This window comes from Python bivittatus, unplaced genomic scaffold, assembly GCF_059951505.1.
Source record: "Python bivittatus isolate LINGU-HERP-01145 unplaced genomic scaffold, Pbiv_v1 ctg000020_np1212, whole genome shotgun sequence".
In the NCBI taxonomy this organism is placed as follows: Eukaryota; Metazoa; Chordata; class Lepidosauria; order Squamata; family Pythonidae; genus Python; species Python bivittatus.
Genome location: NW_028277030.1, coordinates 3,825,147 through 3,851,384, shown reverse-complemented (window position 1 = coordinate 3,851,384; position 26,238 = coordinate 3,825,147). Strand labels below are relative to the sequence as shown.

The window sequence follows — 26,238 nt, the reverse complement described above, 5'->3', positions numbered from 1 at the left end:
CAGGCATGACTCATTTAATGACCACATTGCTTAGCAATGGAAGTTTCAGTCTCAATTGTGGCCATAAGTTAAGAACTACCTGTACAGCATACCAAATCACCCATTTAGCTTACAGGTTTAATCTGGAATAGCTCCAGCAAGCGTGTGGCGAATGCAAGTTCCTCCACCCAGGCCTCAGTAATACAAGGACTAGATTGGAACTACTGATTCCCAAGAATTATTATCATTTTAAAAAGCTGATACAGTTAAATCATCTGCCATATTTCAGCAATGTGGAATATGATCTATGACCCCTATGCGGTAATAGAGGACTTTCAGCACTTGTTACCAATTTCATTCTCACCTGATTTTTACTGAAAGATAAAAGAGCTGCTCATAAGAAGCCAGTAAATATTTACAGATTAATTGTGCCTAATAGTTTTGATTCAGGAACATTCTCTCTGCAGTATACATGAATTACTCTACAAAGAACTGTAGTCTGGTTAGAGGACACAGGCACAAAAGCCTTGAACACAGCTATTCTGCTTATATCCTGGAAGGAGGGAAAGTACCTGCTCAGCCATTTTAATTATGGCTCCTGATTTGGAGTCTCATAGATTTGGAATTTTGGGCTGTATGAACACCTTTAGAACACTCCAGGATGACACAATGATAACGTTCAAATCCAAGAGATACTGTAAGTGCATTCAATTATGGGTGATATTCAGTAGCCCAACCTTTTTCTCTACAATCATTGGCCAATTCATGCATTTTAATACCAGTGAAAAAGGGAGAAGCAGCAATTTTGCAGTGCCAGATTCTCTACCAAAGGGGGAAAAAAATAGTCTCTCCAATTCTTCTTTAAAATCACAGGAAGTCACCAGGACAGGCTTGTGGTCTGGGTTAAGAAGGATGATGGCACTGGAAAAATTTGCAGATTGATGAAAGTCAGAACTTTTCAAGGTAATTATGGAAATCAGTCTAAGCTTACTGGAATAACTTGGTACAGCCATTACTTCAAAAATACAAGAGATTTGATTTGGTTATCTCAATGAGTTGAGTGGTCATGGGCTTTGATCAGCATATATTAAGTTATAGCTGTTATACACATTCTGCTGCTTCTTTGGTAGAGAAAAAAGCCTAACCTGTTTTTGTTCCACACTCCATTCTTCCAAAGCACAAATTTAATTCCATGCTCTTCTAAACTGGGCAGATGCCTCAAAGTCAGGTTGCAAAAACAAAAGATGATGCCACAAAATTTAGTCATTAGATAACTCCAGGTAATCAGAATAGATTTGAGAGCCAAAGAAATTCCCGAGCATCTATTCCATTGGGTATCCATTTCACATAATTAAGGTATGATTTCTGTTACTATCTAGGAAGAAACCAGGAGGAGTAGAAGAGGGGTTAGAGTTAAGCTTAGGGTTGAGCAGAAGAGACAGACTCAAAAGAACATGGAAAATGGTGGCCCAATAAATGTCAGTGTTTTGTCAAAAGCACTAGCAAAATATATGACTACACATACTATTTATTGTAAAACAAATATTGAGTTTGTTCAACAATTACAATAGGTTTTCTGAACAGACATAGAAAAATGGCTGAAACATAAGTTGCTTTGTTCTGTGTTTATGGACAGAAGTACAGAATTATTGAGACATGAACAATTTAAATCATTACCAGTTTTGGTCTTAATGGAATGTTTGCTTATGAATAAAAGCAAGGGAGTCCCTGTGTCGAATACATATATATGATGCAAACATAAATGAAAATGTGTCTTATCATGTTTCTACTTGTCAAGGCACTTTATGTCATCCATAAATGTTAATTGCTCAACTGAGAGCTGTGACAGAGAGGCTTGATTTGAAGCAACTTGAATTCAAGACACATACAGCCATCTTTGAGCTTGCCTTGGCTCAAAGGAAGGCCTTCACCCACCTCCACCTTTTGCAGGTGGCGTTGATAGGGTCCTGCCCTTGGCCTGCTCTGTGCGGCCTGGAACTCTTTCTCAGAGCAAGCAGGATTTTCTTTCAGGTAGGAGAGAAATTGACAGGAGGATCAGAAGGTGGCAAATGTGGGGGGCATTAGGTTGCATGAATTGTTTTTCTGAATACTGAAGCAGCCCAGCTGAGTTTGTGCATGATTCTTCATCTCTAACTCCCCCTCTTTTCCTGTCTATATGCCTGTTTTAATCACAGCATTGATTTTGGAATTCTATAATGTGTTAATACATTACAAATGATATTATGCATTAGGTAGCTGTTGACCTCCACAACAATTTTATAAAATTGGATGGGTTATTTTTTTTAAAACAAATGGATATTTTTGGTTACATTTATATCTTGCTTTTTGCTCAGGAGTCCAATCTTCATTTTTAAAAACTTGTACAAATTAAATCTTACTCAGGAAACACATTAAGGAACACTTCCCCAAGTGTTATAGCAGAAGAGAGAGGAACAATCTGGCATGATCAAAGTCCTGTATTACTTTCTGGATATTAATGTGCTCTAGCAAAGCATATCCAGCAGTAAATTGGGTTCTTCAATTGTCCTAGGTTACTGAAAAAAATCCATGAGTTTCAAGCAAATCCATGTTTCAAGCAATGGACATTGTGTAGGGAATGAAGATTCTCATATTCTCTATAGATCACTGTGTTTGCTTTCACTTTCATAGGAGATGACAGCTATGACTGAAAAATTGTCCACGAGATACTCAAAAGTAAAAAAAAAGTTCAAGTATCTCTTCTGTGGGTTAAAAGGAAACCCTGGTGACTCTTCAGGAGGAATATCCATTGATGACCTCACTCTGAGTGAAACTCTGTGCCCCAGTGCTGGGTGGCTTATCTTGAAATGTTGCCAGTATTCTTAAAACTGTCCCCCAGCAACTATGTTATTCGGAGTCCTTGTTTTTACAGCTGTGAAGATTATGGTTATGGTGTATCAGTATCTTTCAGAGGCCCAGGTGCTCTGTGCTTGAAAACGACACACGTATTTCTTTTCATTTGGCCAGTGGTAAAAATAGTGGAGTTCTTGAATGGCCAGCTCTACGCAGGCAAGTGACCATCACTGTGTTGGACCAAGATCCCAATATCAGGACAAGAATGTCCTCTGAAAGGAGTTTCACCACAGATTCAACTCAGGTTTTGCAAGGTATGTAACAAGGTATGTATGTAACAAAGTATGTATGTTCCTGAGTAGAAATTATTGGGGAAGCGAGAAGGCAGGGCTGATTCAATGGTTCTACCACTTGCCCCTGTACTGGCTGAAATGCTTAATTCACCTCAGGATCACATGCAATGTTCCAGAAGATGCTGAGAATAAAACTCCTTTGTCATCCACAAAGAAAAAAGTAATTATCTTTCTTATTGTGAGCATTATTATTTCCAAAATCTAAAATGTCAGTGAAAAGTTACACGTTGGTTTTAAAATAACTTCCTCCTTTCAATTCAGTGTTTCAGTAGAGATTTGATTTCAGTCTTCATCACTCCATGAAGCATCTTGTTTGTCATTTCTTATCATTTTGATGTAACTTTGACATATTGGTTTTGTGCTTTCATTTTAAATGTTTGAATGCAAGTTTTCATTTTATTTGTGACTGAAAATATCTGCTGCATTTCCTTGTATCACCTCTCTTTTTAAATTCAGATTCAACGCATCTTTTTCCACAAATGTGGCCCATCTGTGAGAATGATCCTCTGGAACGGAAGAGCTGAGCGGATCCAGCCAGCAAAATGAGTTGAACCCAAATCCCTGCCAGAACGATGGCATCTGTGAAAACATCAGAGGGAAAGCAAGTTGCAGGTACCCAAGATATTTTCTCTTGTTTCGTGCCATTATTTCACTTCTCATCTGTGAACTGTGTTGTGTGTTCAACACATAAGCCTATGAGAATCCTGTTGCAGGGACAACTTCATAAGCTATTTTGGGACATGGCATGTCTACGATATTTTTAGCACTTTTTCCTTTACATATCCACTCTTGGATATGATCCTTTTACTGGGGTGTGGTTCTGTGAAGTAAATGGAGTAATACATCCTCTTAAAGACAGGACCGTATAATACTGTCTCATTCCTTGACCATTGTATCGCTCCTAAATTCCGCTGAAGCTTTTTCTAAAAGCCAGATATGAGAAACATAGGCAGGTAATTCAATAAAGATTGAATGGTGCCATCAGTGATACTATACTTATTATTTTGAGCTGCCTCAAGTAAAAATAAATGCTATACATGCCGAGTATATAATCTAGCATCTGATATTGAGAAGCATTATGAAATCAAGCGCCTTCAACTTTTCACTTCTATTTTTCTTTTAGGGTTTTCCCCCCCTTATGTGTACTTTTAAACGACAAAGGGAACTTGTTGCAGATATTACACTGGTGGGTCCAGAATGTCAAGATATACATTTGTGTTTGGTTAAGTAGAGGTCTGAACTGCCTACAGAATGGATTTGTTTGATATGCTGCCATAAAGTAGATTATATGTGCTGATGACATGCGAAATATAATTCTAGTAGTTTTCACCAATTGGTTTGCAAGTGCAGTTTTTAGTTTTGTGTTTCTGAAGGAACAGTGAATGCTATGTCCATAAACATAATCCTCATCTAACATCCTTTTTAAAAATTGTAATGGAAAAGGAAAGAAAGATGCTGAGCAGTATACACAATAAAAAGCAACCCATAGACTAGGCATTCAGATTTCCTTGTAAAAACTGCCTCCCTTCCCTTTTAAAAATATTTTTATCCAGGTGTGCACCAAGCAAAATCTTCCTCTAGACCAGTGTTTCTCAACCTTGATAACTTTAAGAAGTGTGGACTTCAACTCCCAGAATTTCCTAGCCAGCATGCTGGCTGGGGAATTCTGGGAGTTGAAGTCCACACATCTTAAAGTGGCCAAGGTTGAGAAACACTGCTCTAGACAGCATGAAATGCCAGGTAGCATCCATCCACTGGAATCTTTTGCTGGCTGTGGAGCTGCTGGAAATCTTCCAATAATCATCATAATGGTTTCCATAGTAGCAGGAGGGTTGGTGCTTTTCTCTGAGAAACATTTTAGGACTGTCATCATACATCACTTCATGAATGGTGACAATAGACCTGATTTATATTTTCTTTGATGGGATGATGGTATCTGGACTACCATTCCTATAATGTCCTTCCCACCCTACCCCCCATTTGTAGGCTGCAGTCCAATGCAAGGTTGTAGGGTATAAATTTTATTTAACTTCCCAGGGCCTACTTCCCTGACTGAAGTGCAAAGCTACTTCCACTGCTCAGCTGTGTCCTAGAGAGAAGGCCCACTGAGCTATTCCTTTCAGTATCCTTTCTACTTCATTGTTTGGCTGCTATGCTTTGGAGGTGAAGCATTCTCACCAACAAAGATCAGGAAGATGTGTTATTAATAGCAAGCGCATTGGCTTGCCATGTAAATCAAGAGGCTGAGTTACATGATAATCAGTTGACCGTTTCTCAGTGTAAGAAGCCACTGGGTCTGCTATAGTCTTCTCTGCCAAGAAAGTGTGGTACAGTAAATGCTTTTTTTTTTTTTAATCTCATCTTACAACATCTGAATTATCTAGAAGTAGTGAAGGCATGGAGGAAAAAAAATCATGTTGCATAAATCCTTTTCTTTCTTAAATATATAGATAAAGTCTCCTTCATATCAAGCTCAACTCCTGGGGGCTTCATAGACATCCATCTATGAAGTCCCTGAGAGTTCATCTCCTTCTGGGATTTTTTCTTTTTTTCAGCTTTCCAGGTTAGCCTACAGCCCTCGTGGCATCCCATTCAAGTATTAACCAGGTCTGACTCAGCTTAACTTTTTGAGATCAAACAAGATTCACTAAGTGCTGTCACTAAATGGAGCTTTTTGAAATACGCTCTTACCCTTTTAGTTTTTTATACTCTAAAAATGAATTTATTTGCTTCTCTCCATCTACTCATTAACAAACCAGTGTACAGATATTATTTAAAAAGATGGACACTCTTTTGTAATGTGGAGAATTTGCATAGTGTTACCATGTGCACCTCCAATTCCTGGCCTCATCCCTGTTGCAAAAAGCAGTTGCCACAGATTCTATGGAAGGCTCACCAATGCTTCAAGATGAAGTGAGGGGTTCTGAAGCTCACCTTGGAAAGGCTCTGCTCTGCATGCAAAAAGTTTGAGATTTAAGTCCCAGCCACTCCAAATGGGACTGAGAAAGACACCAAACCTATTACATGGATCCCTTTTTCTGACAAAGTAGGTCAATTGTCAGATTTATGAAGAAGGTGGACATGAAAAAAATGCCCAATATTTCCTAAGTCTTCTGTATTGTATTTGTCTTATCATGGAATATAACACTAACAAGGCATGCACAGAACAAAAATGGGCACAAATACATTATAATTATATCCCACGTTGCAGCTTTGCCCCCTCTTCCTCTCTCCAGAAAAGTTCTTGCAGAAGCCCATAAAGATAACCATGCAAGAATAGCAAGACATTCAAAATAAATTCTGGGCAAGCAAGTTTTATTGAGTATCCTCATAAATATATATTTACACACAAAATTCCCCCTTGTTTGTCCCCTAGTAAAACAAGTAGCAAAACTGGAAATGTTCCTATAATACAAAAATAAAGTGCTTCTGTTTCTGTAGAGGCTGACAGCACAAATGTTCCAGTTTATTTACAAGGTGATCAGTGCAATTCCATTGCTCTAACTCAGAAGCCAGTCTTGCTAAATTCAATGGGGTTCTTCCCAGGTGAGTTTGTATTGGATTTTGCCCTGGAAAAGGATGTACCAGGGAATGAAAAGAGCCACTGAAAATTATGACATTTACTTCTGAACTGACATCTATAGGATTGCACTAGCAATTTCTTCACTTTCAGGAAAATAATAAACGAACGCTTCTATCCAGCAAGTAAAATTTATATGAACACACATAACTTTTTGGATGCATATTTTGCTCTTTGGCTGTGATATGTCTTTCCCACCACTGGTCCATTTTTATCACCGGATTGAGACAAACATGACTACATTGAAAGATACTGTAAAATAAATAGTGCTGTAAAACAACATTAGAGCCCATGTCACTGAATGTTTAGCTTAAAAGATTTCAGTTATTCTTCTGTTCATCATGTGGTATGCTGAAAAAAATAATTTATTAAGGAATGTGCCACTTCCTTTCCACACTCCACAAAGCCATCATTCCATTACTCTCTATTTATTCTGTAGTTATTACTTGATCCAGAAAAATACTTGAACTCTTTCAAATATGCAGATATTTATGAGCTCATGTCAGTAAAGAATATGCTTTTGAAGTGTTTTCAGAAGATACAGTTGATGATTCTGTAGAAGAGACCTGGTATTTTCCTGCAGAATAGAGAAGTATAATGGTATTTAAAAAGTGTTGCTCAGTGACTTGTATAAAGCACAAAACAGTTCCTAGGACTAGTTGCCTGTAATCATTAACTGTTCTTTGAGTTTAAGAGGAAACCAAAGAAAACACGAATAAGCCTGCATGAGACTATCAGAATTAAAATATGTAGGGTTACAGTAAATTCTAATTTATTGTACACAATACTCTTCAATTCTTAGCCTGTCAACATGGTGCACCTGAGTTGCAATCCACAAACCTTCTCAATTTGGTTCCCAATATTAATGCCTGCCTTCTAAGTGTGATAGTAACAACCATGTCTAGGAAATACCCAAAGATAATGAAGATACCCACATGGTTTGGCCTGGTAGGTCTCATATTGGGGAGTTAAACCAGAGAATCATTTATCATCTTTAGCTGTTTCCAGACATGACGACTGCAGCTTCTTGTCATGATAAGATAATGAAGTCTCAAAGATCCTGCACTTAGGATGGATTAGTTGGCCTGACTTAATGAGGTTCTTATGTTTCTAAAGGCAATTCTGTAAACAACATAAGTATTAGGAGCTTGGTTGGCCTATAAAATATACATTTAGGGATCCAGATTATGGGGGGAAAAACTTAAAGTAACAACAATGGGAAATGGATTGAAGTCATATATTTTTTCATCACATACCTGCTTTACCAAACAAATTATTTAAAGTTCTTGAAAAAGGCGAATTGATGGAAAGCATAGGAGCTGACATGCCTTGGGACATTGACTGCAAAATGGAAACATATATTAGTAAAAAAGATGTTGTGAGGTTTTATTACAACTTCTACTTGTACACTTTTAGCTTGCCAATAACTTACACCTATTACAAATAAGCCTCTTTCAGAACAATTGCTTTTACTTCCAAATCAGCATGGATTAATTTGTGACCTTCATCTCCTAATTGCAGAAATAAAGTGTCAAATTCCTCTCATGTTTCCACTTGCACAGGTGGAAGGCTATATTTGGATTTAATTACTCCATGCATTGCTGTAGCTAAAGCAAGATACTGTATAGTACGGCCCCTTTGTGGACACAAGTCATTTCCTGCATGTAGAAGGGTATCTTTGAACCCAACCCTTTATTTAGAAAGAATATTACCTTTGAGTGTTGTGAACTCCACCTGGATAAGGAATATTTATTCAGCATAGCTTCTCGTACCTGCATGTTTCAAACAAAAATGAACATGACTATTTAATCATGTCTGCAATATCATGTCTGCATACAGTTTTATTATATGATAAAACAATACACACAAAACAGTAAATATCTTAAAATTGTGTTCCTACCTTCCTGTCCCAGAGAGTTCCACCCAACAGAATGAATAATCCCTGAAAAATATTCACAGATTGAAATTACATATTCAATCCTTACACTAGTGCACAAAGAATCTTTAATAGTGTTGATTTCCCTCTAGTATAATTACAAATGAAGAAGTATGAAATAGAAGAGTATCAAGAAAAAGAACCTATACTCAGTTTATGGCAATTGCAAACAGTCTGAGGCAAAATTTAAAAGGGGTGATAACCAGAAGATTGATTCATACTGAAAACGAGATTTGGTTGCAAATTTTCAGAATACGAATGGGTGATCTGATCTCTCCCTGGTTTGGAATATCCACAAACAACAAACCCTCTCAGAACAGGCAGCTAGAAAACAGGAAAAGGGAAAAGAATTGCCCATAGTTCTCAAGACCTAGAGATCAGAAGTGTTTTTTTTTTTTTTACAAACACTGGATCCAGTTTTGTTCCCTCACTTATTTATTTAGTTTAGTTTTGGACTAGCAAAGTATACAGTAGTTAGAATTAAAATCAACTGAGATAATTATCATTATTTATTTATTTGGAACAGTAGTCTGGCTCATTTCTACGCCAAACCAAAATTCCAGAGGCGAGCAACTGAAGACTTTGTAGGTAGGTCTACTAGCTTTGTCACTGGCAAGAACAGTGTGGTTTTCCAGAAACTCATTGTGCTTCTATAGGACAGTGAAGTCAGACAGCATTAGATTGCATGTTATGGAAAGAACTGTTTGAATCACCCCTCAGTTTAGATTAAGTACCCTGCATAAGGCAGTGAGAAACCCCAAGACAATGTTAATGATGTTTTCATCATCTGACTATTCCAAACAGCTTATATGATTGATCCACTTACCTGAAAGGCATTGAAAATGGTAAATAACATGTGGAATATAGTTGGGCTTCCTGGAATAACCGTGGCCAGTCCAAATCCCCAAGTAAGACCTAGCAGCGGTGTCAGTACACCAATGCTCTTGGCAATTCGATACAAAGCACTCTTTTCTTCATTTATGGATTTTTCCCCAATTGAACGTCTTGATATTTTTGCTATAACTACAACAGTAACAACAGTATTAATAGCAACAATGATCATGGCAGGAATAACTAGGGCCAAGAGGGCTTTGCTTTCCTCCCAGTTGAGAAAGCAGAGCTTTTTCTTTGTGTAAGAGGAATATGGAAGAGTGCTAGCTATTGTGATGGCTGATATGACTAGAGGGCAGATGTATCCCAAGCAGAAGCCTATGGCTTTCATGATAGTCTTGCTTGCGCTGTGGAGAAGAAAGACCAAGTGGTAGAAGAGCATAAGTCCCAAAGCGAGCATCCAAAAGAAGACACAAAGGAAGAAGAAGTGAATGAAAAAAGTTGCTACTACGCAGAGATTCCCATCCACTGCATAATTTTGGTCATGCATTGCAGCAACAACAATGAAGCAGATGTCTGCAATCAAGAGAGAAACTGCAATGTTCAGAATACAGACATGGCGCATGTAGGCAATTCTGGTTTTGGTGACTGATTTCCACACAAAGAGTTCTATTCCAATGCAAGCCATCAGGCTCAGTATAGAAAGACTCAGGCCAATGTAAGTGATGTAAGTCAGTTCATCCAATGAGTTTTCCAGGTGGGGAGACATCAGCATGGCAAATGAAGTTGTGTGATTGCACGAGCAAATGACATTGTCCCCATCATCCTTAGTTTCACAGCCTCTGTTATCCCAGTCTCCTCCTTCTGCCAAACTGAAATTCCAAAAGACACATTGTGGATTTTTCATGGCCTTTTCATGCTTTGCAAACGTCATTTTGATCTGGAAATCCTCATTTATTTGGGGATTTATTACTGTTGCCATCACTAAACTATTTACTATTTCCTCTCTGTACTGTGGAATGATACGATCAATTGTTGAATAAGCCACACTGACTATAGTGATTGATTTCTCAATATCAAATTTTGCATCATCAATAAGCACGTTGCCCCTAAGGCCAGCGGACTGGAGAAAAGCAAAGCTGCTATTATAAATGGAAATATTGCTTTTGCCAAGAACTGTTCCTTTGATTTGAAGGCTGTCATGTATGATGGAAGGGACAGTCTGGTTAACAGGTTGGAGGGATCCTAAAAATCGCTCTACTGAAGCAAGTAATTGAGAGCTCCCATTCTTTACATGCTTCCAAGTTTCTGTTGGACTGGCGATAATGGTTTCTACAGTAGACCCAAAGTTCTGCAAAAAAGGGAAAATAATAACTCTTTTAAATTATCAGGTTGCATTAGGAAGTCCTCTTCCTGTCAGTTTATCTCAATCCATTTACCAACTTCCAACACAAAGATCCTAGTGCTGAAGTCTAAAATTCTTCTCATATTTGAAATTAGGTTCAGATACATTAGTATATTATAACACTGGAAAATTATACAAAGGATTATCCATTAATATCTATTAGCAACAACTAGGCATCTAGGAGTATAAGACACTGTAGGGTCTATGTAAGGTTGCTACTAATATTTAATCCTTTCTTCATCAAAATTGGAACTTTGCTCTGATTTTCAGATTATCACCAAATTCATCCTGAATTTAAGATGATCCACCCCAAATTAAGGCTACATCATAATGTAATAGTTATTGTAATTTCAAATGACCTAAACCAAAAAGGAACATTAAATAGAAAAAAATTATAAACACAAAAATTCTATTCAATGCTCTCACCTTGTCAACAGTCAGCCCCAGTCCTGGAGCTTCCTGTTCCCACCTGGTAAAAGTGTGTTTCTGAATGACACACTTGCTGATCAGTATGCATGTATGTATGTATGCATATGTACCCTTCAGAAATCACACTCCCAAAAAGGGCATGGTCAAAAAAAAAAAGAAAAATAAAAATGTATTAAAGCGGCTTGAGCTTCCGTAGAGTTGGCAGAGACCAACTGAGCAGTTAGGAATTATTGGAGAAAGTACTGAAAAGAAGGCTCAGAAATCCTTGATGGGAAAAGTTGTTTAACAAGGTCCGTTGACTTCTGTAGAGAGCCTGAGGCTTTTCAGGTAAGAAAAAAAAAGTGTTACTGTGTTCCTTATGCCACTTCCAATACTGATACTAAGTCCCTTCAAGAAACATAACTAGAAAGGTACCCCCAAGTCATTTGCCACTTACTGCCATATTCTCTTCATTTGCCTCTACTGGTATGGCTGATATTAAAGTCAAGGTTTCAAGGACAGCATTTAAGTTTGCAGCAGAATTGTTTATTTCCTCCTGTGCCTCCTTGGTGGTTTCATTCATTTTTTTAAGGAATGTTGGCAAGTTCTTCTGTGACTCTGGACTGGAGGCCAAAGACTAGAATTAGAATTAAATATGTTAAAGACAAATTAGATGGCATGGCTGGATCATCAGATAAACTGAACAGCTTTAGCTGCTTGGAAAGACGCACTGAATGTTGGAAAATCTGCTTGTGACATGGCAATGAAGAACCACTTAAGTTTCTTCACCAGTTATCAATGTCTGATTGCCACCGATTGGGACAAAGAGATATTGTACTTTGAAGATGCCATGGCTCTTTTCTCCTTTCTGGGCTAAAGATCAGCTGGAGGTGGGAGAGATAAAGCAGGTTGGTTGGAACGTTGAGAGTGACAACACGTAGTGTTCTGTCCTTGCTTGCCCATGGCTAGAGTGTAAGTAAGACAGAAAAAAGAATATGTGCTTAGGGCTCAGGATAGGGGTGGTGTCTCTGTCCTGGCTCTCCTGACTCTCTTGGTGGCTTTCAATACCATCGACCATGGTATCTTGCTGGATTGGCTCTGGGCTTGGGAGTGGGAGGAGTGGAGGAGGATTGCAGTGGTTCTCCTCCTATCTCTGCGGTCAGTACCAATCAGTGCTGGTGGGGGAGGAGAGATCCAGCCCCAGATCCCTGTTATGTGGGGTGCCTCAGAGCTTGGGTCTCTCTCCTCTCCTATTTAATATCTATATGAAGCTGCTGGGAGAGGTCATCTAGCACTATGGGGTTGGATATCATTGTTATGCTGATGATACCCAAATATACATCTCTACCTCATGCTGGGCAAGTGATGCTGTTCAGGTGCTGGCTCAGTGCCAGGAGGCTGTAAGGGCCTAGGTGGGGAGAAATTGGCTGCAACTCAACCCTAGAAAGATGGAGTGGTTGTGGATTTTTAGCTCCCCAGGGTCAGAAGAGTTGATATCTCTGACTCTGGATGGAGCAACACTCCTCCAGACAGATCTGGTGTGCAATTTGGGGGTCTTTCTGGACTTGTGTCTCCTGCTGGAAGAGCAGGTGGCAGCCATGGCCAGGGAGACCTTTGCACAAATTCATATTGTGCACCAATTCCGCCCATTCCTGGACTGGGAAGCCATGCTCACAATCACTCATGCGTTAGTCACCTCCTGTTTCAATTACTGCAATGCAGCTCTACATGGGGCTGCCCTTGAATACCATCCAGAAACTGCAACTGGTCCAGAATGCAGCAGCACATGCAGTTTTGGGTACCCAACAATTCACTTCACTTACACCACTGCGGTATGAGCTTCACTGGCTCTCAGTTGCTTTCCAAGTGCAACTCAAGGTGTTGGTTATTACCTTAAAGCCTTACATAGCACAGGGTCAGATTATTTGTGGGAGCACCTCTGCCTGAGGGTATATGCCCATCTTACTAGGTCAGGTAGGGTGGGCATGCTCCAGGTCCCCTCCCTTAAATGTTGTCACCTGATAGGACCTCGAAAGCATGCCTTCTCAATGGTCGCCCTAGTCCTTTGGAACAGCCTCCCACCTGAGATCTGAGGGATCCCTATCCTTTTAGCCTTCCCCCAAGCATTGGACTAGGATGGGGGTTGACCTGGGAGGCTGTTCAATCTGGCACCGGGGGAAGGATGTTTTTGTTTTTATCTCTGTTTTTATTGATTGTTTTGAGCCACCTAGAATCATTATATGAGATAGGCAGCCATGTAGGTTCTGCAAGTAAGTAAATAAATAAACAAATAAATAAATAAATAACATGTTAATTAACTCTTAGGGAGATTGTGATAATGGAACTCCATATGATTCCATTTTCAAATTCACAAGGAATATAGAGAGCGAGAAGGAAAAAGCTGAATTCAACTGCCAAACTAGGGGAGGCAATTCAGGGTATATCCTGATCTAGGACAGAATTCCAGCACACTCTTCAAGTGAACATTGATATTTCTTGGTATATGCAAAGATGTGCAAATATATTACTGATATATGTATGTATATATTTGTGTGCGTGTATATACATTTGGCTTTAAAATGTAGAATAAGCATTATGCTCTATCTTAAGTTCAGCTAGATCACGTAGTGGTTAGAGTGCCGCTCTTTGATGCGGGAGACTAGGGTTCGAATCCTGGCTGGTACCTATCTTACCAGTAAGCATCCTTGGGCAAAGACCCCCTAACGCTTCACCTGCCTACCTCATATTCATGACATGAACTAAAAGAGTCATGCCAGCTTGGACATCACCTGGATTAACAAGGTCCACACCAGATGTTGGGGAACCAGGACAATCTGACAATAAGTGGGCTACTGGAACAAATCATACATGGACGAGACAAGAGAACCTGGAATTGATGGAATGCTACTATAACAGTAGACCTAATGAGAGGGGATATATGAAATGTAGGAGGGAACTAGGGATGGACAGAAGACCTACATCCACACTAACTGAGAAACAGCTAGTTATCCAATGCTTCAACATAGTGAAGAAGAAGCTGCTCTCACAACTTGAGATAGACCAACTACACATTACATCCTGGACTCAAGAACACCCAGAAGAACAACTGGATGTGCAGCTGGAACGTCATTGCCACCCCCTCCATTATAGAGCACAGCAGCTAATATGAGGCATAAGATCATGGATAAACTAGCTACAGTCAGCCCTCAAGACCAATTACCAAGGCTCAGTGAAGAAGAACCATCAGATAGTATGCTAGAAGATACCAATAGAGCTCTCATGACAATCCCTACTACCACCCTAACTCAAACCAATGAACTGGTATACGCTACAGCTGCTGTAATCCTGGAGATGGTTGGTTACACAATCAAGAAGAACAGCAGCACAAAATCCCCCTTGAAAATGAGGTTGGAGGCTAAGATCAAGGCAACTTGGGGAGAAATTAGTCAGCTGGTAGAACTACAGAAGGGTGTGGAGATTAAGGATAAGACTTGACTACTGAAAAAATACAAGGGCCTGACTCCATAGAGACTGCTAAACAAAGGCTCACAGTGCTGGCTACCAGGCTAAGGAGATACACTAGAGAAGAAGAGGCCAAGAAGATGAAATGCCCTGTTCTCCAAAGAACCATCCAAGGTGTACTCCCAAACTGCAGTGCAACAACATAGTAACAGCAGCACCACCAACAGCAGAAACAGAACAGTACTGGAAGAACATATGGGAGAAAGAGAATTTGTCTTGAAAATGAAGAAAAAGCATTATGCTCTATCCTGTTAAGTTCCTTTTATGCATAAGCTCACTTTGCTGAACTACAGGTAGTCCTCGACTTACAATCATTCATTCAGTGACCATTCAAAGTTATGACAGCATCGCACAATGGGTCCTCAGAGTTCTGGCCATTGCAGCATCCCTGCAGTAATGTGATTGCTCAGTACCCAGCTCACAATTACAATGTCGCAGCATTCTGTGGTTATGTGATCACAATTTCTAATGTTCCCTGCTGGCTTCCCAAAAGCAAAGTCAATGGAGAAGCCAGCAGGAAGTCGGAAGTCGCAGTCACATGAGGTCCTTGCTCAATGACCCACTCGCTCCTCGCTCATTGATGGCAACCGGGACTGCCATTGCTAAGCGACAAGGTCATGTGATGTTGCACTTTATGACCATGTTGTTTAGCTATGGCCATCCTGGTCCCAACTGCCATCATAAGCCAAGGACTACATGTACTTCCCAGTTATTCAGAGACTGGAATGAAGTGGAAAGTGAGTCTATGTTCTTGGCCATTGACCAAAGGCTATTGGGAATTCTAAACAACATCGCTAGAAGGAGAGAATCAGTCTTCCTTGTGAGACAGAAAAGACTTAGCTTTAACTACCAGGTTGAAGAACTAAAGGAAAGTGCACTCAGTCCTCATCCATTGACCTAAATTCTCAGAGCTCCTTGTTTCAATAGACCTCAGATCCCCTGACTTGGAATAAGCTCACCAGGCATACTAGAACATGATTACCTCAGCAGAAATCAAGATGTTATTGATGGGACCGGCCAGGCAACTGTTTTTATGAACAGTCCATTCTGTATGGTCACATTTATAGGTAATGTTTCCTCTGACAGAGTTATTGGTCCCAGGGAAATTTAAGCAAGGCTTTATGATCTGTGCTTCATCTGCTCCCACACCAATGTCCAAGGAATTGCATGTCACATTCTTTGCTGTGAGAAAAAAAGATTTTAAAAAGATACGTCTTAGTTTCTGAGACAGAGGCCTCCTTACAGATTTATAAAACTAAGTCTAGTTCTTTTGGAGTGAGAAATCTCCCATCACACATATGAGAAAAAAAAAACATGCATTTCACTACACTAAAAAGAAACTGTTTTTAACTGAAAAATTCTGTAGTTTACGCCAATAAAAGTGTTCATGGAGTTGCTGATTATGAAGATTTTTTTCCCCCAATAAACCTATCTTTTAGGTGTTAAAGGAGGATATCTTGTTTAAGAACACAGTTATGTAGGGCCTGCTTTCCAATGAGGAAGTACAGAACAAGGTACCTTTGGAGCAGAAAAAGTGCCTCCCCCCATTTTTCTACAATGTGAAAGCAGAGTCTTCAGACTCAGAGAAAAATGGAAAATGCAAAAGACCCAGTATGAACAAAATAATCTGTTATCATTCTCATTTATCTGTCTTTCAAACTTTAGTGGTTTGTATTAGAAACAATCACAACACAGATAACGCCCAAGTAAAATAAGATTGACTTGCAGACATTAGTGACTGATTTATGCAATGGCATTCTCTCTTACCTGGAATAAAATTTAGGACCATAGCTCGACTTGTCACATTATGATTGATTTGATTCCTAAACATACAATGCACCTGCAGAGCATGTCCTTTGGAACTGCAGTGAACATCTGTGAAATTTTGTACGTAATAGTAGCAATTGAGATTATATCTTTTTCTTCTCTCTGTAAAGGAACAAATTGTTTAAACTGGGATTAAGGTTTCAGCAACCAGGATAAGAAGCTAGTCTCCACCCTTAACCCCAGATATTAGTCAGGTTGATCAAGAGAGATGTATTCATATATAGTTAGGCAATTCTGTGTTAAAGCTCTGAGAAAACTACTTTTTAACTGTTTGTAAAAGGCTCTGAAAGCTTCAGTTGAGACTTTAGTCTTTTAAACTTTTTTTAAAGTTTAGGACTTTTAGTCCTCTTTTCATCCAGATGCCTTCCTCAGCTTAGACCCCTGGTGCAGGTTTTTCCTTCAAAACTAATCAACATTAAGGAATTAAGAATGTGGGGGCCATTAAGGGCACTTTTGCTGAATCTCAGCGTGCTCAACCCCTGCTATAGAGATGTAGAACAGTGTTTCTCACCCATGGCAGTTTAAAGATATGTGGACTTCAACTCCCAGGATTTCCCAGCCAGCATGAGTTGAAGTCCACACATCTTAAAGCTGCCAAAGGTGAGAAACACTGAAGTAGAAGCTGATTGTGCTTCTCTCAGTTAGGGGGAACAGATGCATTTGACCTTGCCAAACCCTCATTAAGTTTCCAGGAGAATTGATATCTAGCTATTCATCAACAGTCTTGCTCTTCTTCCACCCAGCCTATGATTGCTTACCTGCCATAAAGTGTAAAGGCATATTGTGATCATAAGAGAAAAAATGAACAGTGTAATTTTCCATCCGGCTTGTACAGCATTCCAGAATTCTTGTTGCTGGACAAGAAATGATTGTCTCTATGGGATCTCTTATGATCTCTTGTTCCCGGAGCAAAGGAATGACTTTAATCGTTGTGTTTCCAGAACTGCTCAAAAAACTTTGGGAAAAGGTACATATATAGGTGCCTAGAACAATAAAATCAGCAGGTTTAACAAATTTAATACCGAAGAAATTAACAACAGGCAAGTTTAAAGCAGCAGCAGCAGCAGCAGCCACCATTAACGTCCTCTAAAGGCAATACATTTATTTGTTTGTTTGTTTGATAAGGCTGCCTAATTGAAATAAAGTGACCCTGGGCAATGCAGAGTCAAGCAGTGGAAATGATTGAAAAGGCAGCTTTAGTGAATAAGTTATTTCATTTATAAAATTATTTTTCTCATGAATGGTGGCGGGATGAAATGATTCATGTCTTTACTCACCAGTCCAACCCTGGTTTGCACTGGGTACCGTCAGCACAGATGTGGCACCTCTGGAGTTCTTCGTGGTGGTATACCACATACTGGCTACCTCCTTAATAGTCCTTCCATTTTGAATTTTCCAAATGACTTTGTCATAATTGCTCACATCACTCTGGCACGTTAAAAAGAAAGTGTCTCCCTCAGAAACAATGTGCTTTAAACTAGAAAGTGTTATTTTTGCTGGTGAAACATAAAACAAAAAGACGTCATTTAGTATTTGATTATGAGAGCAGCATTACAAAAGAGACTTAGTGGAGAATTGTATGATGTTCCTTCCTAATATGAAGATTAATTCTCATATATTAGACACTAATTCTTCCACACAGTGTATGTTCTAATCTTTCCTTGACCAGTCTGGACCTCAGTCCTAAAATGTTTTGCTTCTATTGTTTGCTCTGTTCTTTAGTCTGTTTTAATAAAGTATTTCTCCTTGTATCTTTACAACAGTTGGCACAAAAGCATTTGTTTACACCATCTTGTAATCTATTCTGCAAATTTTACAGATGGCTGTGGGGAGTTTTCGATGTCTGCAGTCCAGGATGCTTCACCACATCACATGAAGATTGTCCACCAGCTGTAAGGCATGCTATATCAAAGGTTCAGTAGCTGAAAACTTAGAAATATCCCCCCCCCTTCAACTTTTTTTAATTTCTTTTTTCCTATTCTTGTGTATGACAATAGTAGTAAGGTTTTTATATGCATAAAGGTGAAAGGAATGACATTATCCATAATTTTATTTTTTATATATGATAACAGCAGCAAGGTTTTTAAATCCATAGAGGTGGAAAGAAAAGATATTATCTATAGTGGAACAATGGTTGATGGAGTTGGCCAAGATGGTGAAATTGACAGTTCTGATTTGAGATAAGACTTTGGGTAATTTTAGTATTAACTGGATTTTTTTGGGGGGGGAGGGAATTTTTGTGGGATATAGAAAAATGAAATTATGTTGTATAGGTTTGATGATCAGAAATAATATGGGTTAATAGAAATAATGGAAATTATGTAGAAAACTTAAAGCAAGAGTTAGATGTATATTGTTACTTATACCTGTGGTGGGGTGGGTCGGAAGTCAATTCTTTTTTGTTGTTTGCTTTTCTGCACTTTTGGTTTTTATTATTTTTTCTTTTTTCATTTTTTTTCTTTTTTTCTTATTTTTTATTCTTAATATTAGTTTTGGTTAGTATTTTGTTGTTCTTTTAAAAAAATTAATAAAGTGATTATAAAAAAAGTTTAAGAGCAAAATCTGAAATAAGCAGCTGAAGTTTGAAAAAGTTTTAGAATCCAGTGGAAGAAATGAATAAGTTTCCCATGGGTCCAAGTCTGGAACTACTGCATCACCCAAAATCCCCTTCTCACTTTCCTGGGTTCCTGATCCTGTCTCTTGCCACAACCCCTTCACAGTTTAATTCTGTCTGCATTCATTGCTATTCCATCCCTGATCCTTCCAATCTGAAACAGCAGTCGAGCAAGAATCATTTGTGCAAAAAGCCTGTTATTTTAAATACCTTATTCTAAATCTAGTACTACATGCTTCCTGGGATGTTTATTGAATCTACCCACAGTAGTCAGAAAACAGGTGTTACATCCAATGAGACGCTTACCCATGCGAAAATATGTCACTCTGATTCTTTTATTGGCACGGGCACCATAGGTTGTATTCAGCTCGCATGTGTAATAGGTGCTGCTCCCAGACTTGTTTGCTGGGCACTGAGATTCACTCGCCTGTAGCAGGTAGGTGGTACAATTGTTCATAGAAGTAGTGCTCCCTGCAAAGAAAAGCAATCTATCTCAGAAAAAGATTGAAGAAAGGCCAGCCCTTGAAATAAAGCTGGTATCTGGGTCTCTGTGTCAGTTACACTGTGCATGCAGTGGAATTATGAAGAAAAATGGAGGAGGAATTTATTGCTGTGGTGGTGGTGGTGGTGGTTAAATTTACATCCCACCTTTCTTCCAGAAGCTCAAGGCAGTGTACATAGTACTTGCTCCTCCATTTTTTACCCACCACAAACCCATGAGGTAGGTTGAGCTGAGAGTTATGTTCCCGCTAAGGTGCATATGCGCACGCTACTGATCAAACCTGTGCACACAGTAAAAAGTTGAATGCACAAAAATGTGGTTACCCAAAATAATAGTAATGAATTTAGACACCTGAAAACTCCCGGCTCGTGACTGCAGCAGCAAGGGTTGCTTTGGCCATGGCAACAGTAGGGGACAGTGGGACAGTAGGGCAAGGCTCTTTGACTGCAGTGATGATAAATTCAATCAATCAGTAAATTTATAAGCTTGCATTCATCACCCTATTTCCAGAGCTGCACTTGTTTTAGTTCTAGGTCTTCCCAAATGCATCTAATCAAATGCATTGATCAGAGAATGAGTGTGGTGCAGTGGTTACTGGCTAGAGGCAGGGAAACCTAGCCATGGGAGCTCACTTGAGTTGGTTCAAAGCAACCAAGTGAGCCTCCATGGCTAGGGTTATGAAGGAAGTACCCATGACATAAACAATGACCAACAGTCTGTGTTCTACTACAATTGAATTTGGGTGTGCCAGTGATGTAGAAAATATTTCCATGCTTCTCCAACACCTGCAAGCTTATAAATTTACTGATTGATTGAATTTATCACCACTGCAGTCAAAGAGCCTTGCTGCAGTTTACAACATCCATCAGTATAAAGAGTTAAAAAATGGTAAAAATAAACCAGACAACCATATCAGTCCTAGTGTATGCTACTCTATAACTGATGATATCAATTCAAACTTCAAGGGCTCCATTTTAATAGCCTTTAATAGAAGGACAACAATGCAGGGGGAAATTGAAGTCCTGGGCAAAGCCAATTCCAGAGAGTAGGTGCATCTACTGAAAAACAGCACTTGGAAGCCACTGGTCCTCTCATTTTCTCCTGCAACATTAGGTTTCCCCTCTGCAGGGAGATATTTGCACTATCATTTCTTTGTGTGTGTACGGGGGGGGGGGGGAGACAAAGAGTAGCACAGGGAGGAAGTACAAGGTACATATACTCCTCTTCCTCTGCTCTTCATAGCTATAGCTACTTTAGGGCTAACCAGTTGCTCCTGGGTGGCCAATCCATTGGACAGAATTTACATCAAAGGGTGTGTGTATCTCCATGCATTATATCTTCACTGCTATCCAGGTTTTCTGATCTTTCTAAAAAAAGTTGCTAATTTTCCCAGCAACAGATCAACTATTTTCATTCTCCCCTTTGCAAGCAAATCTAGAACTCTAAGCTTTGTGAAGGAGAGGAGAAAGCAGAAATAGGAAAGACTTCGCTTTCTGCCCCCAAGTGGCATCCTAAATGACTCCCACATTTCCAACTGATATCAAGAGATTTGGAGCAGAGCAATAATATTCCTTGACCAGAGAATATTATTAACAATTTGGTCCAGGAAGGGAGCAGATAGTGAGTTTGCTTTTTAACCCACAGACTGGTGGAAGTTAGGCAATGGTGGAGCAAGAGGAAGTTAACCAATTTCAGGTTCAAGTCTTGGTTTCGCTTTGATGGAGGAAGGTATGAAAGCCAGATCTGGGCTGATCTTTGTGTCCAGCTTACTGTGACCCAAAGAACACCACAACTATTGAGAGACAGCTATACTATCTACAGTATATAAAGAGAAAGAGAAAAAGGATCAGCTATAATTAGCAGCTAGTAAAGATGATATTGCTACATACCTGAAATATTTATTGCTCCATTGGGTCTCCAATAAGGAGAGAAAAGTTGTATCTCTCTATCGGTGCAGCAGCTCAGTTCTTTTCTGTCTGCACCATTACAGACAATAGAAACATTTTCTGATGGTACAAGTTTAATTTGAGAGACCATTATATTAATGTCACCTCTGTATATTGAGGGCAGCTTCTCTGAGTTGTCTTTAAAATTGCAACTAAAATTATCTGCAAAAAAGACATATTTGTTATTGGCAAACATAGTTTCCTAAAGTAACATACTCCGAACTTCTTAGGAATGAAAACCACTTTTACAACATAACTAGCTTTTCACAGTTTTGTAATAAAATAAATGTATATTGCAGATCGAATACACGTAAAACTATCTCAGGAGAAGTAATCAGTCACAGACTGAGCATGAGCCAGTAGGGAGAGGCAAAAAGGATAATGCAATATTATTTTGCTTTAATAGAGTAACAGGGGTTCAGCTAACATCATATTATCAGATAGACTTGTGCAACAGGAGTTTCTTTTCCATCCTAAATCTGCTCTTGAGTGTCTCCCAACCATCTTGTTCAAATTTGGGGGTGCAAATATAGGCCGGCAGGATAAATAACGTGCGTTCCAGTGACAAATGAAAATATCTGGATGCAACTTATATTTTTCAAGTCACAAGTGCTAATTGTTCAACTTTACTTTCTGAAACAAAGCTTCATTTATTGGGCAGAATATTGCTATTATATATTATATTGGAACAGTGACGACAAGATCAGAAGCTGCTTCTTTATAATCCTTCCTTCCTTCCTTTTTCTTTCTCTTTCTCTTTCTTTTCCTTTTTTATTTCTTTTTCTATTTTCTTTCTCATTCACTATTCTTTATTTTCTTTGTTTTCTTTCTAATTTGGTATTGGTTTTATTTGTTAAAATTTCTTCAATAAAAATTATGTAACAGTGACAAGAAGAACAATAGTCTGCCATCATCATTTCAGGCACCACACTTTAAGTATGATGTAGGCAAATTAGAATTGGTTCAAAGAAGGCCACTGAATGATCAGTCAGATAAGTTTTGTGAGGAAAGCTTGACAGAAACCGGGTCCGTAGGCATCTGCAGGGGGCAGGCGAGTGTCAGAATGCGCAAAGCCTGTGACTTACAGATTTGTGTTCACCACTGAGAACCAAATATGTAAGGGCAAAGTTCACATCATGACTTCATTATATGCATGCTGCCATTTTGATGTAACCTCAGCCTCCTGTGACTGGGTCTATTGACACTAGAAGGGAGAAGACTGAGAGGAGATGTGCCAGAACTTTTCAGGTTACCTGAAGGACCACCCCATAAATCAATCCAATAGTTCTGGAGAGCAGGACTAGGTCTGATGGACTTAAGTTACAGGGAGATTTTTGTGGGAAAATTAGGAAGTACATTTTAACAATAAGAGTAGTTATGTAAATTAGCCAGAGGGGTGGTAGGCTTTCCCTCACTGGAAGCCCAAGTAGGAATTGCACAGCTCCTTGTTGGGAATAGTCTAAGTCAGTGTTTCTCAACCTTGACCACTTTAAGATGTGTGGACTTTCAACTCCCAGAATTCCCCAGCCAGCATGCTGGCCAGGAAATTCTGGGAGTTGAAGTCCACACATCTAAAAGTGGCCAAGGTTGAGAAACACTGGTCTAAATTGTAGAACCCCTGCTCTGAGAAGGCAGTTAGATTTGGTGGCCTGTAATACCTTTCTAATTCTGATTTTTGGTGGTTCCATAAACAAAAGGACTCATGTTAAAGTTAACTTTGTATCCCAGCAAAACCTCCACAGTCTCCCACCACAATCGGGAGACATTAGCTGGAATGACTGACCAAGGCCCTTGATACACTGGAGAGGATATGCAGATGCTATTAGGTAGCTAAGAGCTCATCCATACATCCTGCTTGTCCCAGCACAAGGATGGCCCATTCACTGTTTTTTGAGGACAGAAACTCACAACATCAGCCTCAGCTACCCCCCAGCCCACTACCAAGGCCAACTCCACCAGTCTTTCCTTGCTCCACCTCCAAACTGCTGTTTTCTGACTTCTGCCAGCACATACAATGCGGTGTGTCTGCCACAAGAGGGAAGTCTCAGCAGTCTTCAAAATTTGCAGAAGGGCAAAATATATTTTAGGGAAATAGGACCCAAGGAGGAGTTGTTGGAGGAATCTGACTGATGGCTGGTAGGAAAAAATGGAGAACCTGGTGGCAGTGGGAATGAATAGAGGAAAGAAAGAAAGGGGGACAGGGATGACTGAAATAGTGGTCAGGAACGCACGCTGCACTGCATTCCTGCTTGTGGGTTTCAGTTCAGCACACAGCTTGGGCTAGTATTCTGACTCAAAGCTAGCCTGAGCACAGAAGAAGCCCTGCTGCCAATCCCACAGCTGATGGAGGGAAGCCTGCCGAAGCAGGAAGAAAGCTTATTATTGGGAATACATCAGAGCAGTTTCCATGGTGCTGCCTGCCCTAAGCTGATCTTTCAGCATATGCTGGCCACAGTTGGGAGACTAGCAGTGTTCAAGTAATGGTAACATTTTGTGCAACACTTGAGTAACTTTGCTTAGGGGCTGTGACAGTGTGTTATTTTCACAGGCAGCATAATGTCATGAGTGTTTATTGTTATCCTTGCCCATATTTTAGAGCTGCGGGGAATATTATTGTCAAACAATCTTCACAGCTTGGAAAAGAGCATTGTTGGCTATCCAGTTGTAACTTATGTTTGATGCTGCATTTGTTCAGCCGATTTCATTATAGTGGGTGAAATGATGTGGCAAGTGTTTCCCTCTGGGGGAGCACTTCCACTGATAGTTTATAAGAAGAGAATATCTGTAGCTCAGGGGTGAACTGTGGAGTCCTTGGTGCTCTCTGAGCTTGGTTGTTTGCTTGCAGACGTTTCATTACCCAACTAGGTAACATCATCAGTGCTACTGAGTGTGGGGTTTGCTCCCTGTTTATATACAGTGGCTTGCCCTGCAAGTGTTGGTGGGGGTGTTTATAAGAATTGGTTCTGACCCTTTGACTGATGGTTACCAGACAGCATAAAACAACAGTTCCAGCACTTTTCTATTTAGAATTCAAAATTACCTGCTTCGTTCAGCTTGATGTCTGTTATTGTCAGGGTTACTACCTTGCTTTTCCCTTTAATCTCTTCTGTCACAGTGAGCCTGCCATGCCTGGCAACAGTATAACCCCATTTCACAGTTCTTGCAGTGGATTCTGTTGTGCAGGTTATTTTTACTGTATCCCCCTCAAAAATGTGTTCAGGGGAAACGGAGATGTTTACTTTACCTAGCATAGCATAAAGAGAATTCTTCAAAACGAATGGCAAGTGAAATACTTATTATCAACATATATAGTTTAGTGATATGTATAATTTAGCAGTTGCCGTTCAGTCTCAGAAAAATTGCAGCTGCTTTAAGATATTACATACAGATGTATATTTGTGCTCTCCTGGACTCTGAAGCATCTTTTGGAGATTGAAAATGAAGCTCTACACTCCTTTAATTCAACATATAATGATCCTTTCTTTCTAAATATCCATCCATCCATCTATTTTTCCCCAGCACTTTCAACATGAAGAAAAAAGGATTTTTCAAAATTTAACAGAAATGTGTCCAAACTAACACATATAATACAGAGTATTGCTCAAATATAATGACCAGATACTTCATTGTATTATTTTGTGCTCTTTTGAATATGCCTTGGAAATGTTCTGAAACTACCTAGCAAAATTAAGACATTGGAACTGATATCTTTATTGTCTTAAGCATTGATGTCTTAACCTCAGTGGAGCTCTGGTTCAAGAGGGTGACAGAATTTTACATGTGGGATTTTCCAAAGTGATTAACAATCATTTAGCTTAATGAATACAAATGATTCATTTTCAAACAAAGCAGTGCTGATCAATGGCCAGCTTTTCACAAATCCATGGTAATGGCTGAATCTCCAATTCTAATTTTTCACTACCATAGCCTCACCTGAGGTTCTAAAATTATGCTAAACTCTAAAGACATTTTCTTGCTGCCAAGAACATAAACTACATCCACCAAAACAGTAATATACATTTTAGCAAAAGACATTTAAAAACATTACCCAGGATTTCTGTTGCAAAGGTGGACGTTGCTAACTGGTAGTGGTGGCCTAAGGCAGCAGCTATTTGGGGATGTGCATTTTCAAGTGGGATCTGCCTTGCTGAGGTTATTTCATAGTCAACCATGGTGCTTCCAGGCCTATGCAAAAAAAAAAAAAAAATCAAGTCCAGTGAGTTCAGGGTCATTGCATAATAAATAATATACAAAATGGCTTTTAAAGTTGTATTTTCATGATAGCTGGAGGGGGGAAAAAACAGATATGGGTTCCATCATCATTCTCTTCTACTATTCTTTCTCCACTGCCTTATCCACCAGAAAAGCAGCATAATGGCTAATGGATAACAGGACAAAGGGATAGTCAAGAGTGGACTCCTGTTTCTGCAGTAGAATTTCTATCTTCCCGGGACTCCTGAAATCTACTTCAGAGGGCCCACCAATTCTCCTGACAATTGTTTG

At 39.4% G+C, this 26,238-nt stretch overlaps 1 protein-coding gene and 1 pseudogene across 2 annotated transcripts in view; one reads left to right on the top strand and one right to left on the bottom strand.

Moving 5' to 3' along the window:
• Window positions 1-19,600, top strand: part of LOC107326093 (meprin A subunit alpha-like) — a 34,292-nt pseudogene extending 14,692 nt beyond the window's left edge. Inside the window, exons 5-8 of the transcript XR_015794719.1 lie at window positions 853-987; window positions 2,696-3,125; window positions 3,621-3,776; window positions 18,493-19,600. The product of XR_015794719.1 is annotated as a meprin A subunit alpha-like (transcript). The remainder of the gene's footprint in view (window positions 1-852; window positions 988-2,695; window positions 3,126-3,620; window positions 3,777-18,492) is intronic.
• Window positions 6,463-26,238, bottom strand: part of ADGRF5 (adhesion G protein-coupled receptor F5) — a 44,020-nt gene continuing 24,244 nt past the window's right edge. Inside the window, exons 8-21 of the mRNA XM_007426788.4 lie at window positions 25,784-25,920; window positions 24,776-24,979; window positions 21,679-21,897; window positions 19,594-19,758; window positions 17,951-18,169; window positions 17,432-17,656; window positions 16,614-16,775; window positions 15,829-16,028; window positions 11,782-11,961; window positions 9,507-10,862; window positions 8,645-8,686; window positions 8,457-8,516; window positions 8,001-8,085; window positions 6,463-7,321 (exon numbers count right to left, since the gene is read on the bottom strand). Of these exons, the coding sequence (XP_007426850.1) occupies window positions 7,242-7,321; window positions 8,001-8,085; window positions 8,457-8,516; window positions 8,645-8,686; window positions 9,507-10,862; window positions 11,782-11,961; window positions 15,829-16,028; window positions 16,614-16,775; window positions 17,432-17,656; window positions 17,951-18,169; window positions 19,594-19,758; window positions 21,679-21,897; window positions 24,776-24,979; window positions 25,784-25,920 (3,334 nt within the window). The 3' untranslated portion in view covers window positions 6,463-7,241. The remainder of the gene's footprint in view (window positions 7,322-8,000; window positions 8,086-8,456; window positions 8,517-8,644; window positions 8,687-9,506; window positions 10,863-11,781; window positions 11,962-15,828; window positions 16,029-16,613; window positions 16,776-17,431; window positions 17,657-17,950; window positions 18,170-19,593; window positions 19,759-21,678; window positions 21,898-24,775; window positions 24,980-25,783; window positions 25,921-26,238) is intronic.